General features: G+C 46.9%; 1 protein-coding gene across 1 annotated transcript in view; it reads left to right on the top strand.

The window, feature by feature from the left end:
- Positions 1-6070: 6070 nt before the first annotated feature.
- xkr7b (XK, Kell blood group complex subunit-related family, member 7b) overlaps positions 6071-14729 on the top strand; it is an 80054-nt gene continuing 71395 nt past the window's right edge. The window contains exon 1 of the mRNA XM_048240241.1: positions 6071-6903. Within this exon, the coding sequence (XP_048096198.1) occupies positions 6383-6903 (521 nt within the window). The 5' untranslated portion in view covers positions 6071-6382. The remainder of the gene's footprint in view (positions 6904-14729) is intronic.

The raw sequence follows: 14729 nt of genomic DNA on the forward strand, positions 1-14729 counted from the left end.
TTTCTGGCCAGTCTTTCATTGCATACATTCGCTCTTTCTCTGTCTCTCTTTTTCTCTGTCTCTGCTTCTCTCCTCTCTCTCTCTCTCTCTCTCTCTGTCTCTCTCTCCATCTGCTCTGCTCTCTCTTTTTCCTTCCCACACCTTTTTTCTGCACAGCTGACATTTTTCATCCTTTTTTGCTCCTCAGTTCATTGTCCATATTTCACATTTCTTCATCCTCTCAGCAAAGCTATTATCTCCTCCCTCCCTCGCTTGTCTCTCTTTCCCCTCCCTCTCTGCATCACTTTCCCACCAGCTCTTTTTCTCTCTCCCTCCCTTCATCTTCTCATGAGCAATCTCTATCTCTTTCTCTCTCTTTCTCTTTCTCTCTCTCTCTCTCCCTCTCTCATTCCCATCTATTTAAGTTATAATAAGGCTGCTGCCATTTTTGGAAGTCGAGATAGGAGATATAATTCATGTTGAAACCGTTGCTCAATAATTGAAAGGGTCATATGTGTTCTATTTGACTCCATGCAATCCCCAGACATTAACTCCCATTGACTCAGTCTGTGTCTGTATCTCAACTACATGCATAACTAAGGTTTGATTGAATTTTTCATGCAACTAATTAAATATTAAATCCTTTGTATGGTATACATGGCCCAGGGTATTCTTAGAGTAGGCCTACACAAGAAAAAAAAAGAGAAAAGGAGGGGCAAAAACAAACACCTTTAAAAACTACATCTGACTTGGGATTTCTCTGTTAAACCATTCTTACTGTAATATTCATGTAGGTGTAAAGAGATGAATTAACTGTAGACATATTGACTAATAAACAAATGGCCAACCAGACACGGACAGACATTCTGAGTTTGATAGATCAATAGATAGCTAGATAGATAGCTAGATAGATAGATAGATAGATAGATAGATGGATGGATAGACAGGCACTGGTGTAGGACAGGAAGGCCTGGCATGCAATCTCTCCTGTAATTTATCCCAAACATGTTCTTAGTGGGCCAGTCAAGTTCTTCCATACCAAACTTGCTCAACAATGTCTTTATGGACATTCTTCTGTACACTGGGGTACAGTCATGCTGGAACCGAAAAGGACTTCCCCGAACTGTTCCCCATAAGTTGGAAGCATGTAATTGTCCAAAATGTCTTGGTGTACTGAAGCGTTAAGATTTCCCTTCACTAACCCAAACCCAAGCCCTGAAAAACAATCATTATGGCATTATCCCTCCACCAGCATGACTGCACACAGTGCTCAAAGCAAAGGCCATAAAGACAATTGTAAATGTGATTTTGGTATGGAAGAACTTGACTGGGTTGAACTTGATGGGGTTTTCTACATCACCAAACTCCTTTGGGATGAACTAGAACGGACACTGAGAGCCAGGCCCTCTTGTCCAACATCAGTGCCTGACCTCACAAATATTCAAAATATGCAAAAATGCGCTATATAAATAAAAGTGACTTGACTTGACTTGAATGAATGGGGAAGAATTAGCCTGACGAGCCAGACCCACATTAAAACGTTGGCAGTGCTCAGTCCGAGGGGCGGGATAATCGGTTGTCTTTCAAATTCCCTCTGCACGCAATAGGACAGCACTACACCTCATGAGTCCTATGCGGTTTCCCACCAGCAGAGCTAGTTGGCTAGTTTAAACTTTTGCCAACTTTTAAAAAGCTTAAAGGAGAATTCCGGTGTGATATTGCCCTAAAGTGTGTTGAAACATGATACCGAGTGTGAACGTATGTCTCATAGCTCATCTCGGCTTATCCCCTGCACTCTTTTTATTGTCACAATTATTTGAATTTCCCCTGGGGATCAATAAAGTATCTATCTATCTATCTATCTATCTATCTAAATCTGACGCTAGTTAGCCGATGCTACCAACAGTTCTTCGATGGGGGTGCCTCAGGCATTGGCCTAGCCATGCAAATAAATCACTGTTTTACACCATTTACGAGGCTCAAAGTAGCTCCATACTTCATTGGTAGACTTCCGAGGGCCTTGACATTTAAATTCTCCTTTAACTCGTGTTACGCTGTTCGCCAACAGCAACATCCATCTTCTTCTCCCGCCTAACGTCTCTATACACAATGTGATTGGCCCTATCGAAGTTGAATTTTTCCAGCTCGCAAGCCAACGGAGAGTTGCTAGTCTAACCTGGGCAGCAAATTACATTTGCTGCCGCTAGGGTGCGTCTAGATTTCTAGGCTAGGGAAGAATGCCAGACACTCTAAAATCTTGTGGATATCCTTCCTCAAAAAGTCAAAGCAGTTATAGCTGTACAGAGGAGGAAGACTCCATATTAGTACCGATGGATTTAGAATGTGATGTCGTTGAACTTCCTGTGGGTGTAATGGCAGGCGTCCTAATACTTTTAGCATATAGTATGCCTATATAGTACCATACAGTGTAGCTATTAATGTATAGCCTACAGTAGTTACTTAGTAGTTACATGGCAGTTAGGTCTACCTCCTCTGTGCACAGTAGTTAGTTAGTAGTTATGACTTGCATACTTGCATAGATAAATGTCTTCATATCTCAGAGCTAGAGCTCTTAATCAGCATGGTGATGCAGAGGTGTGTGTTTGATGTAGAGGTGCTCACCCTCGTGTCTGGAAGTCAATCAGACCTGACACATCAGACAACTCTCCATTATCTCACAGCAGAGATGACAGCACCCTGCCCCGCGCTCAACCACAGCAGCTGACAGTCTCTTCAAACTCTGCTACTAACAGAGAGGAGAGATAGACAGACAAAGCGAGAGAAAGAGAAAGAGAGAGAGAGGGAGAGGGAGAGATGGAAAGTGAAACTGAGATAGTCTTTGTTAACTGTCAAAGGCTTTCAGTAACAGAAGCACGGTGACACAAATGGCCCCGAAAGCCTCTTTTCTCACTTTAAAAGGAGAGGGGGAATATCCTATGTATTGATTAATGGAGACATCTTATGAATTACAAAAAAGGCAGTGACGTGCAATGAGATGAGGTGAGGTGAAGAAATAGCTCAGATAACACACTTCAAACAACAGCGTTGTTTCCTGTTTGATTTGCTTATCTGATGATGACTGAAGAAGAAGTCAATTCAGCCCATGGAGAATGTAACAGATGGCAGTCTAAAATGCAGCCGCTCTATAACTGGACAGTTATCCTCATCCACTGAGAGATAACTTCCCTTATCCATGGAGTCAGTGAACATTCCCTCAACATTTTGATTTGTAAAGGTCTCAGACTTTGACTCCACTTATCATGTGTGGGCATGGAATGGTGTTGATGTTTTCCCGAGTGAGTTGGGTCATTTCTTATTAGAGGCTAAAAAGACCTCAGTAATGCATGTTTCAAATGGTCAAATTAATCTCCCTCCTTCCCAGCCGGGCTAATGGGAAAGCCTGCAGCCTCTGTTTGACTCATGGACAACTTCAAACCGGTCGGCTGGAGAAAAATAGGAAAGAATATCCCCTCCAAGCTATGCCCGATAACGCCTGCTACTTTTCATTCATCACGCCTCCTTTTTCCGTTAACGGATAAGTCCGTCGATGGAGATGTGGGGCAATCTTCTCTGACCTTTGCCTGACCCCCCCCTTAGCTTTGTGGGCACCTCTGCGAGAAGCACATACCAACGCACAAAGACATCATTGCTCTTCAATGTCAGCGCGGGGCAGCCTAAGCCTCCCAGAGCCTCAGCTTCGTAAGACTCCACTGCCTTTTTTATTGTCTCTGACAAGCAGTCTCTGGACAGCCCTGCTGCAGGGGGCCCTTCATATGTCCGAACGGCACCCACCAGACTGTGATGAGGATCGGGCAGTGATTAACCATCAGCTCGACTGTTTTGCCGGTTCCTTTTTAGGCTGTAGGGATAATCTTTAGACTGTTACGCTCGGAAATTCTGTCAGCTTCTCATAATAAATCTTGGTGAAAGAGAATCTGCTGAGGGTCTGTTCAACTGTCAGCATTACATAAAATCAGACGACCAAACCAGCTCCTATTGGTCCCCAGAAAGTCGAGATCGAGGTGTCCTCATCTGGAAGAATCTGAACTCGGCTGGCTCATGTCTTATGGCACCTCGCTCATGCCCTTTGGCTGTGTGTGAGCTGTAAGCAGACCCTCCTCCCTGCAGCCTTCCTCCCTAATGGCCCAGCACAGCACAAGTGACGAGAGAGACAGAGAGAGAGAAAGAGAGAGAGAGAGAGAGAGAGAGAGAGAGAGCTGACCTGGATCTTTTGTGTCTTATCCCTGGCTCTGTTATTTTCCCCCTGCTGTCAGACCGTCAGGTTGTCACAGCAGATCAGGACACCAGTGCTTGAGCCTCGACTCGCCACTCTTCTGGCCTAAGCACAAGGAAGGGCCAATGGACCAGGACGTAGGAGCGCTACAGTTATGTGGTAGGGTAGACCACAACACACATGACATACACACCAAATGTTATAATAAAGGCCTCGGGACATGTCAGTTTTGTTAACTCAGTTAATGGCGGTCAGGCCGACCTAAGCCAATATCTGACATGGCATAATGGCTGAAAAGAATTGTGATTTATCAAATTCCACCTAGCGGCCAAATGTGAGATGATGTCTCAGTAGTGCATCTTGATTTTCATCTAATGAATTGGGGAGGCTTCTCAGCGAATGGTTTGATCTGGGGGGGAAACGGAGGTGGTAAATAAAATAAATATGGTCTCCTGCCTCTTCTGCGTCCCCTCAGACAGACGGATTTCATTCAGCCTGACCCTGACTTTTTCTCGCTGGGATTCATTCCATTGCTCCGAGGCAAAGGAGGTCGGCTTGCTTCTCAAACTCTCAGTGACGGCGCACAGGACCTGATATTGTGGCAGGGCCTGCAACCTCAACACTGTCACTGCAAAGTGACACCATTTAATCCGCCTCTGGCAAGTTGGTTTTGCGCAGGTTTATTTCGGATCAAGTCACAGAGCAACGCTTAGCGGGATTTATGTCTGCTGGAAGTTAAAGAGCTTATCCAGTTACTTCGCTGCCAATTTTAATGATCATTGACTACCACCTCAATAGACTCAGAGAGAAAGCTAGCAATTATTTTGCCACACCCTCCTTTCGAGCAATTTATTGGTTTCGGGAAGAACAAAAGACAGCATGTTTAACTGAGCTGAAATCGGCATTTTCATATATTGCCAACTAATGTAGCTGTATAGGTAGAGTGATGTGGTGTCTACTGTCTAAGTCTTTATTAAATGTAGGCTATTAGACTATAGCGACCCCACCCCTTTCAGCAAACAGAAGCACATTGCCCCCCCCCTCTCTGTCGATATAGCTCTCCGTCTCCAGCAGCTCTCTCTCTCTCCCTCCCCCTCTCTCTCTCTCTCTCTCTCTCTCTCACACACACACACACACACACACACACTTTCATTGAAAACGTCACAATGTATCCAGGCTATTTACTCGTATGCTCCTCCAGTCAACTAGACCGCCTTGTGACAGCGCATATACCAAGAGAACAGAGTCACAGTGGGAAATTACAGTTCATGATGGAAAGAAGTTGCAACAATCTCCCACATAATTAAGTAATTCCCGGAAAATACGTCTGCAAGTAGGCAGGCTATTCTGTCTGACTTTATTACATAGAAGCCTAGCCTGCGCTGATAAAAAAAACAGGAAATAGTCTAGGCAATGGAACAAGTGTAATTTGAGAATTAGCCTACGTGATATAGGATGGGTTCCATATCACTACCATCAAATGTGACGGTGTGACAGGAATAAGACAGGATTTAATTGAAACAGAATTAAATCAAATGAATTCTCTGCACATATGCATCCAGTTATGCTGGGTTTTTTTTGTGTGGTATGACAATACGACCAACACTTCAAAGAACAAACTAATTCCATGAATTATTTATTCATAATTAAGTGATAAATTATTAAGACAGTAGAGGTTTAATTATTAGGCTACTGTTGAGAGTAGACGCGCAAGCAGCGAGCCAAAAAAATCTCCAATTATCAGACGAACCTGTTATAGGCTACTGAAGCAGCTTACATGTAGGTGCTATGATGGATCAGTGACTGGTATGATTTCAAACCAGCGTAACCCGCGGAACCTCTCTAGGTCGATCGCAAAGACGCCTGCAGTGGAGTTTTTAAGGATGAAAGGCTGGGTCTCTCTCCATGGCCGGGTGCTAGCCTGAGCACAGGGCTATATCAAGTAATGACAACTAAAAACGGACTGACAAAAATAGCCATCGTATTGGTACCAGTATTGCCTCGAGGATATCTCTCTTTTTCCTTTTCCATTTTTCTGTTCCTCTCTCTCTCTCTCTCTCTCTCTCTCTCTCTCTCTCTCACTCACTCACTCACTCATGCGCTCACACACATCCCCCTCCCCTCACTCTACCTCGCTTTCCCTTTCCCACTATCATTCCTACAACAAACATGGCCGCTAAGTCGGATGGAGCAGCCGTGTCTGAGCAGAGTGAGACCCCGTCTCGGTGTCTGGTCGGACCCGAACAACGCCCAACCCTGTACCGGTATGTCGGAACGCCGTACACGCTCGTGGACTGTTGTTGGGTGCTATGCGCTCTCCTTGTCTTTTTCTCCGACGGGGCCACAGACCTGTGGCTGGCTGCGGACTACTACCTGAGGGGGAACAATTGGTGGTTCTGGCTGACGCTGCTCTTCGTCGTGGTTCCCTCCACCGTGGTCCAGGTGTTGAGTTTCAGGTGGTTCGTGTATGACTACACAGAGCTAAGCGGGACATCCAGCGGGGCAGGTCCTGCGGCGTGCGGAGGTGATTTCAGCACCAAGGGCAGCGATCAACGGAGCACCGGCAATGCTGCCGGGGCCAGTTCGCTGCCCGCCACGGGCACACTGAGCAGCACCCGGAGGTGCTGCAGAGTCTGCATGTGGATCTTTCAATCCGTCATTCACATCCTGCAACTGGGGCAGGTCTGGAGGTAAGGTTATATTTGTTATGCATTTGTCTTTAACTGCCGTGTGGCTACACGAAAGCATGCACTCGCGCACAAAACGCTGAAAGGACACCACCTTGCCAAGAATCAAGTTCATTTGTCTCATGTTAATTAATGTTTTTTTTTTTTTTTACTGATGATATGCTCTCATATGTAAGCATCACGCATTAGACACTAGCCTGTGCACGGGTCTTGGGGTGATTTAGGTGCGATTGATTTGGTGATTGGGGTCCATCTGTCCGTTTATACAATCACGAGCTGTAGGCTGTAGCACCGCCTCACGCTGGCTAAAGCACCTGTGTTGTCCACCGGACTATTTGGGTGTTTAAGAAGATAAGGCTACTAGACCAAATGCCTAGAGATAACCAGTGTGCTGTCCTTGCCAGTAGCCCCGCGGTCTCTGGAGTACAAGCCTGAGTTGGAAGGAATCTTATCGACGGGGACGTTTGCCCTGCGCTCTTCCATGAGCTTGGCTTTTCGGTGGTGTCGAGTGTCGATAGATGTGTGTAGAAAGACGGGATAGTTTGCAGCGGTAGTCGTTTTTGTCTGTCTTTCATTACGTTTGCCCTTGTTTACCCGAGGCGATGTAAAATCCATTGATGAACTTAAATGAGAACCTTTCGTTGTTGGCAGTTTGGGTATGGTTAATGAATGTTTAACGACGAAGTATATGACTGCTTGAAACGGATCAGCCTGCTTATCCTTACCGTCTCCTCTCCCTGCTACTCCGTATATCTCCTTCCGTATATCTCCTCCCGTCTCGCCAGTTCTCGTCTTGGCTAAGTAGTAGTCGAAGCCTCCCCGTTTAACAAGCTTCTGGGTCAACGCTCTCTCGAGTAAACCCGTCCGTTGATTCACACTCGTCTTTAATTCCCTGCAACCAATCCCATTTGGGCACATCCTTTAAGCTTTCTCTCATTTACTTTCGATCCTATTTTCGCTCTCTTATTTGAGGAGAATTAACACCGTATTGACAGGGGGGCGAACAAGCTGTGGCGCGCACGTATGCCTTTTTCACGACCTGGCTGCATCCATATTGATCGTGTGATTTGTCCACCTGCGTTCATGAATGTTGGGGAAAGGCTTAGCTACACAATTCTGGAGATGACGGAACGAAGCTTTATGTGTGCCCTATTTGGTCTCTTGTAGTCTGTTAACTAGTTGTTATTATCTGGGGGTTCACACACCCAGTCCTCAAGCAAGCAGTCTTCCCTTCCAGGGCAGTGTCAGAAATCCCTATCTTAACTGAGACGATGTGCGTGCATATATGTTTGAGTGAACGATAAAGGGCCGACGCATTCCATGATTGAGAGTGCGTGCTAACATACCGATGTGTGACCTTTCCTGCTGTTGCGATGGCCGAGTGGATGCTTGTGTCAGTGCTCAAAACTTAGATACATGGCATGCGCGTGCGCTCTGTTTGCATGGTGAAGGCGTGAATGGGGGGAAATGGGGGAAGAGAAAGTCACCCATACACGTGTAGATGTTTTGACTGCTCTTGGCCTGCCTAAATTATTAATAGCGGGGCCTTCCGGACTCTGTGTCTCAGCATTTGTGTGAGAAAAAACCTATAATATTACAAGTGCACCTCTCTCTCTCTCTCTCTCTCTCTCTCTCTCTCTCTCTCTCTGTCTTTCTCTCTTTATCTACCTCTCTCTCTGCTTCCCTGGTTCCTGGTGAATCACTGTTTATGCCTGGAGTGCCAATTTGCTGTAACAACATGGCATGGTCATGCTGGTCTTTGCATGTTTGGATGTGCGTCACTACCCAGCGTTTAAGCAACTCTCCCTCATCTATAAGCTAGAAGCGGCTGAGCAAATAGGATGTGTAACAGCATGTGCACAAGCTTGTGTGTGTGTGTCTGTGTGTCTGTCTGTCTGTCGTGGTGGTTGGATGTGGTCTGTGTGTGTGGGTGAGGGAATAAGTTAGAAAAAAAGAAAGGAGAAAGAGAGAGTGTGTGTGTGTGTGATTCTAAAGATATCTGTCTTTATGCATGTGTGTTTGGGGGTGAATGTTAGTTTCCATACGCTGGACTTCTCTCCTGGATTGAAGCCCTCCATATTCATGGAGTGCCTTACACCTGCTGTAACCCCCACCCCTCAGAGAAAAGCCCTGAGTCAGGCTCTGATGGTGTCCCAGCTGAGGATCAGAGAGACGGAAAGAGGAGAGAGAGTGAGAGAGAGAGAGCAGAGTCTGTGGCAGTAAGTGTTACCAGGGCCAAGGCAAAGCTCCAGCCCCTTCTCCTGTCAGAGAGTGTCGCGGCAGGGGAGGCAGGCAGGAGGCCATTGGAGCGTTCCTCTCCCGTCTGGGGCCAGTTCAGGGGGAGGGAAACACAGAGAGAAAGGGAGAGAGAGGGGGGCGGAGAGAGAGAGAACGGGCGAGTCCCAGCGCCTGAGCCCAGGGCCCCGAGGAGCCAAGTGTGCAAGCACTCTCAGCCACAGCGGGAGGCCCCCACGCTTTCCAGGAGCAGCAGGATCCAGCACAGGCTCCACCACACACAGCTCTCCACACACACATACTCACACACACACTTTCACACACATTCTCACATACACACACACACACATACACACACACAGCCGTGGCCTACTGGTTAGCGCTTCAGACTTGTAACCGGAGGGTTGCCGGTTCGAACCCCGACCAGTAGGCACGGCTGAAGTGCCCTTGAGCAAGGCACCTAACCCCTCACTGCTCCCCAAACGCCGCTGTTGTTGCAGGCAGCTCACTGCGCCGGGATTAGTGTGTGCTTCACCTCACTGTGTGTTGAGTGTGTTTCACTAATTCACTAAAGGATAGGGATAAATGCAGAGACCAAATTTCCCTCACGGGATCAAAAGAGTATATATACTTATACACACACACACACAGATGCACATACACACACACACACACACTCTCACACACACTCACACATGCACACACACACACAAGGAGGTGGGAATAGAGGGAAGTAGGGGAATGAGAGAAAGCGAGAGAGAGGTGATAACAGTGTGGGTGAACATGCAAATATGAATGCAAATTAGAATAGAATCTATTGAAGTGAATGGGGCAACACAGAGCGCAAGTGGAACGACAGGGTAACCGTCGCCATCGCATCGCTCTAATTGGCCCCTTTATATTTTTCAGGGCCATTTTGATTCGTTATAATAGAAAGCTGTCTGGTGGGACTCCACAACTGTACTTCTCACCCTGCCATTCGGTATCTTCTTTCTCTCTCACTGTACCCAAAAAAGAGAGAAAGAACGTAAGATAGAACTAGGAAAGGAAGGACAGAGATAGAAAGGGATTGGTGGCAGATGGGCAAATGGCGGTGAGACAGGTTGTCTGAGAAGGAAAAGGAAGAGCAGAAAGGGAAACAGAGAAAAAAAGATATCAGACTGAGCGACTTGGAGATGTGAACGTTGATAAGGAAAACTGCCGACAGCGGAGAATGGTAGACAGTAGCTAAGTAGGCAGATCATCCCTTCAACCTCAGGATATTGATAATGGGAGACAGGTGCTGTCATATGATTTATTCGCACAAAAATATTCATGCATAAAACTTAATAGTGTGTCATTTTTGTACATGGACTGACATTTCTATATACATGAAGCTTACACGACCAAAAACACACATTTCTACCTTTTTTTTTAGCTCGTATTTGCTGCCAGTATACCTGGATTAACAGTACTAAACATTAGGGCATATACAATCATAATGGCTTTCTCTTTATCCAAAATGATATCTTACTGATCACACTTGACCCTGTTCTGTTACTGAGGGCTGACACCCATTTTGGGTCCCAAGTGTACGTGCACAGCCAAAGGTGCATTACTTCCCTCTATGAAGAGGCCAGTTGGGATTTGAATTAGATCACATCTGATCCCTAAGGCAACAGTCCTGCTGTAGTTCCTACCCCTGCAGTTCCCACTGGTTAGGGGTTATAATGATGAGGGAAGATGACTCCCTTCATCAAAGAGAGAAAGGGACAAGTGATTAAGAGAAAGGGAAACAGAGAGAAAGACTTTTTTAAGGTTCCTTTATTGACAGTCAAAAAGGAAACCAGGTAACATTAAAACCAACCCATAATAAAAACCTCCCTCCAACCCCCAAAAAAAAAAAAAAACACACACACAAAACAAGTTACCCAAAACAACAACAACAAAATAACCCACAAAAGATGCAAAAAAAAAAGGGAGAGATACAGTAAGTGGCACGGAGACAGAGCGGGTCCCACGGACACTCAGACAGACCTCTTGTGCTGGTTGCCGTAGTCAGGAGAGTCTGGGGGACCGTGCGGCAGGTCTGGCCTTTGGCTCCCGGGGTCAGCGCGCCGGCCGAGCGGCGGTGGTGCAGGGGCTATTAGGGTAGCCGGCGGAGCCCCCTTCCTGGGAGACGGGACAGGCCGCGGGAGAGCTGAGGGCAGCTGGAGTGGGACCACGTGAGGCGCATTTTAAAAAGCAGGACGTTAGTCGCCTCAGCAAGCTCAACCGTGCGTCAAAGTGACATTTCAGTTTGGCAAGGAAGGGAGAAATGTCTTTTTTCCCCTCCCTCCCTCCCTTCTTCCCTCCCTCCCTTCCTCCCTTCTTCCCTCCCTCCCTTCCTCCCTTCTTCCCTCCCACCCCCTTTCTTTGGGTTCTTTTTTTCTTCTTTCTTTCTGACAGGATTTATCCAGCACTGTCGACCTCATTAAACCATGGTCACTCCTTTGCTCTGTCCTCTCTCTCTCTCTTTTTTCCATCTGCCTGTTTCTCCATTCCCTTTCTGCTCCTTCCCTCCCTCTCTCCCTCTCTTCCTCTCTCAATCTCTCCCTCTCATTCTCTCTCCACACCTCTGCCTATTCTCCTTAATCTTCTCTCCACTCCCCAAGCCCATCTCCTCTTTCTCTTTTTTCCCCTCTGCTCATCCTTTCATTTTCCTCTCCATTCTTTATCTTATTCATTAAATCATGCTCTTTTATTCCCCCCCCCTCTCACTCTCTCTCTCTCTCTCCATCTCTCTCTCTCTCTGTCTCTCCCTCTTTCCCAGTGAGTGATTTCTGTCCTCTCTGAACAGACTGACCCACTTCTGTCCCCCTGCAGACACAGTAAATACAAAAATCAGTACACATAACCCGTGTCAGACATGGCTGCGTGTGTGACTGGGCTGTGGATGACAGTTGAAGGGTGTAGCTCTCTACTCTGTGCCTTTGTGAATGCAATAGTTTGAGTTTTAGCCATGCACACACAGTTGTTTTGGGAGTACAATGTGTCAGAGTGTGTGCTTGTGTTTATGTGTAGATATTCACTATGTGCATACGTGCATGTGTGTGTGTGTGTGTGACTGTGTGTGTGTGTGTGTGTGTGTGTGTGTGTGTGTGTGTGTGTGTGTGTGTGTGTGTGTGTGTGTGTGTGTTTCATGCTCCAATCCTCTGTGTAAGAGTGAGAGGGTATAAGTGATTATTTGGCTGTGTGTAAGTGCATGTGTATGAGATATTTTGCAGTGGCTCTCAGCAGACCCCCCTTCTCTCTTTCTCTCTCTCTCTCTCCCTCTCCCTCTCTCTCTCTCTCTCACCCTCTCTCTCTCTCTCTCTCTCTCTCTCTCTCTCTCTGCCTGCCGTTGGCTGTCTGAGCTGGCACCGGGGCAGGTTTGAAGCAGAGCCCAGGGCAGGCGATGCTTCACTTGGCAGGACCATATGCAAATATGAGTTTTTCTACTGCCGCCCGCTTCCCACGGCCATGGGGATGAGGCGCTGCGGAGCGAGGATGAGGAAGAGGATGTGGAAAAGGAAGAGAGAGCTCGTCCGAGGCCTTTGGTCTCTCGCGTGCCCATCACGCTCCGAGCCGCTAGATCAAACACCACATCAAAGAGCACCGTCCACGGGGCGAAGCGCGCCTCGGTCACGCCGCGTGTTCCTCCTCCACTGCCTCGGTAAATGCAGTTACGCAAGGAGAAGAGTTCAGGAGCGCTATTCTCAGATGGCTCAATTCTATTCCATTTGATTTGGGTTGCATCACTTTTCTTTCTATTAAAATCGTAGTGTCACAGAGACGAAAGTGCCGGATGAGAACCTGAGACTTCAGAGTGGGCCCAAGGCCAAAGCTATGGACGGAGATTAAAAACTCGCCAAGAAGGGTGAGCAACCTTGGCCAGAGTCAGCTGATAAGTGGATACCTGTGTTGCTGGGGTTACCTAGCCTGGCGAGCCAGACCCACATTAAAATGTAGGGTCTGGGCACTCACCGTTCGCAGTGCTCAGTCCGAGGGGCGGGATAATCAGTTGTCTTTCAAATTCCCTCTGCACGCAATAGGACGCAATAGGATATTTGTTTTCAAGTAGCAGGGAATTCAAGCCAAACCGTTGTAACTCTGCCATCAATCATTATGTTAAGCCCACCAAACGACTCTATACACGATTTCAATGCCTGATTAAGTTTCGATTTCTGGAGCTCACAAGCCAACGGAGAGTTGCTAGACTAGCTCTGGCAGCAAATATAATTTGCTGCCGCTAGGGGCGCGTCTAGATTTCTAGAACCTGAGACTTCAGAGTGGGCCCAAGGCCAAAGCTATGGACAGAGATTAAAAACTCGCCAAGAAGGGTGAGCAACCTTGGCCAGAGTCAGCTGATAAGTGGATACCTGTGTTGCTGGGGTTACCTAACCTGACCCTAGCCAGATGAATTTCGCTCCGCCTAGCTCCACTCATCCATCTGGAACCGATCCATTGAAGTGTTGCTTCAGAAGGCTGGGCCAAATCAAAAAATGCTTGCATATGATTGAATAAGCCACTTGTCCGTCATCTATTGACGTGCTACTTCAACCACTCACATCGAAGCCAACCCGTGACGCTAATAACAGTCTCACAGTCGCTTCTACGCTATGTCACATCTATGAAACTCCCGCCCTGTGTCCTGATTGGCTGTACCATAAAATCGGTTGCAGAAATCACTCTCAATGGAAGAGGTCCCAGATGGATGTGAGTGAAGCTAGGCGGAGCTTAGCGGAACGAAATTCATCTGGCTAGGGTCAAAGCTATGGACGGAGATTAAAAACTCACCAAGAAGGGTGAGCAACCTTGGCCAGAGTCAGCTGATAAGTGGCTACCTGTGTTGCTGCGGTTACCTAGCCTGGCGAGCCAGACCCACATTAAAATGTAGGGTCTGGGCACTCACCGTTCGCAGTGCTCAGTCCGAGGGGCGGGATAATCAGTTGTCTTTCAAATTCCCTCTGCATGCAATAGGACCAAATAGGATATTTGTTTTCAAGTAGCAGGGAATTCAAGCCAAACCGTTGCAACTCTGCCATCAATCATTATGTTAAGCCCACCAAACGACTCTATACATGATTTCAATGCCTGATTAAGTTTCAATTTCTGGAGCTCACAAGCCAACGGAGAGTTGCTAGACTAGCCCTGGCAGCAAATATAATTTGCTGCCGCCAGGGGCGCGTCTAGATTTCTAGAACCTGAGACTTCAGAGTGGGCCCAAGGCCAAAGCTATGGACAGAGATTAAAAACTCGCCAAGAAGGGTGGGCAACCTTGGCCAGAGTCAGCTGATAAGTGGATACCTGTGTTGCTGGGGTTACCTTGATGCTGTGAGGAACTCACACTCCTAGGCCTTCCTTTGGTCCTTCAGGTCCATTATCTTCTTTCAATATGGTTTGTGGTCTGTTTGGTTTTAGATTTTACTATTATGATTTGAATACATTTGAAAAGGAATCTTTGTGTTCCTGTTATTGCAATGCAGCCTTTGAGTCAAACTATAACAGATACAGCAATTACATTTTTATCTTTCAAATTGTACTTAATTGTTATGGCCTCCATTAATCAACCTGCACTGCCCGGCGCTGTTCTC

Source organism: Alosa alosa, chromosome 4 (genome assembly GCF_017589495.1).
Source record: "Alosa alosa isolate M-15738 ecotype Scorff River chromosome 4, AALO_Geno_1.1, whole genome shotgun sequence".
In the NCBI taxonomy this organism is placed as follows: Eukaryota; Metazoa; Chordata; class Actinopteri; order Clupeiformes; family Clupeidae; genus Alosa; species Alosa alosa.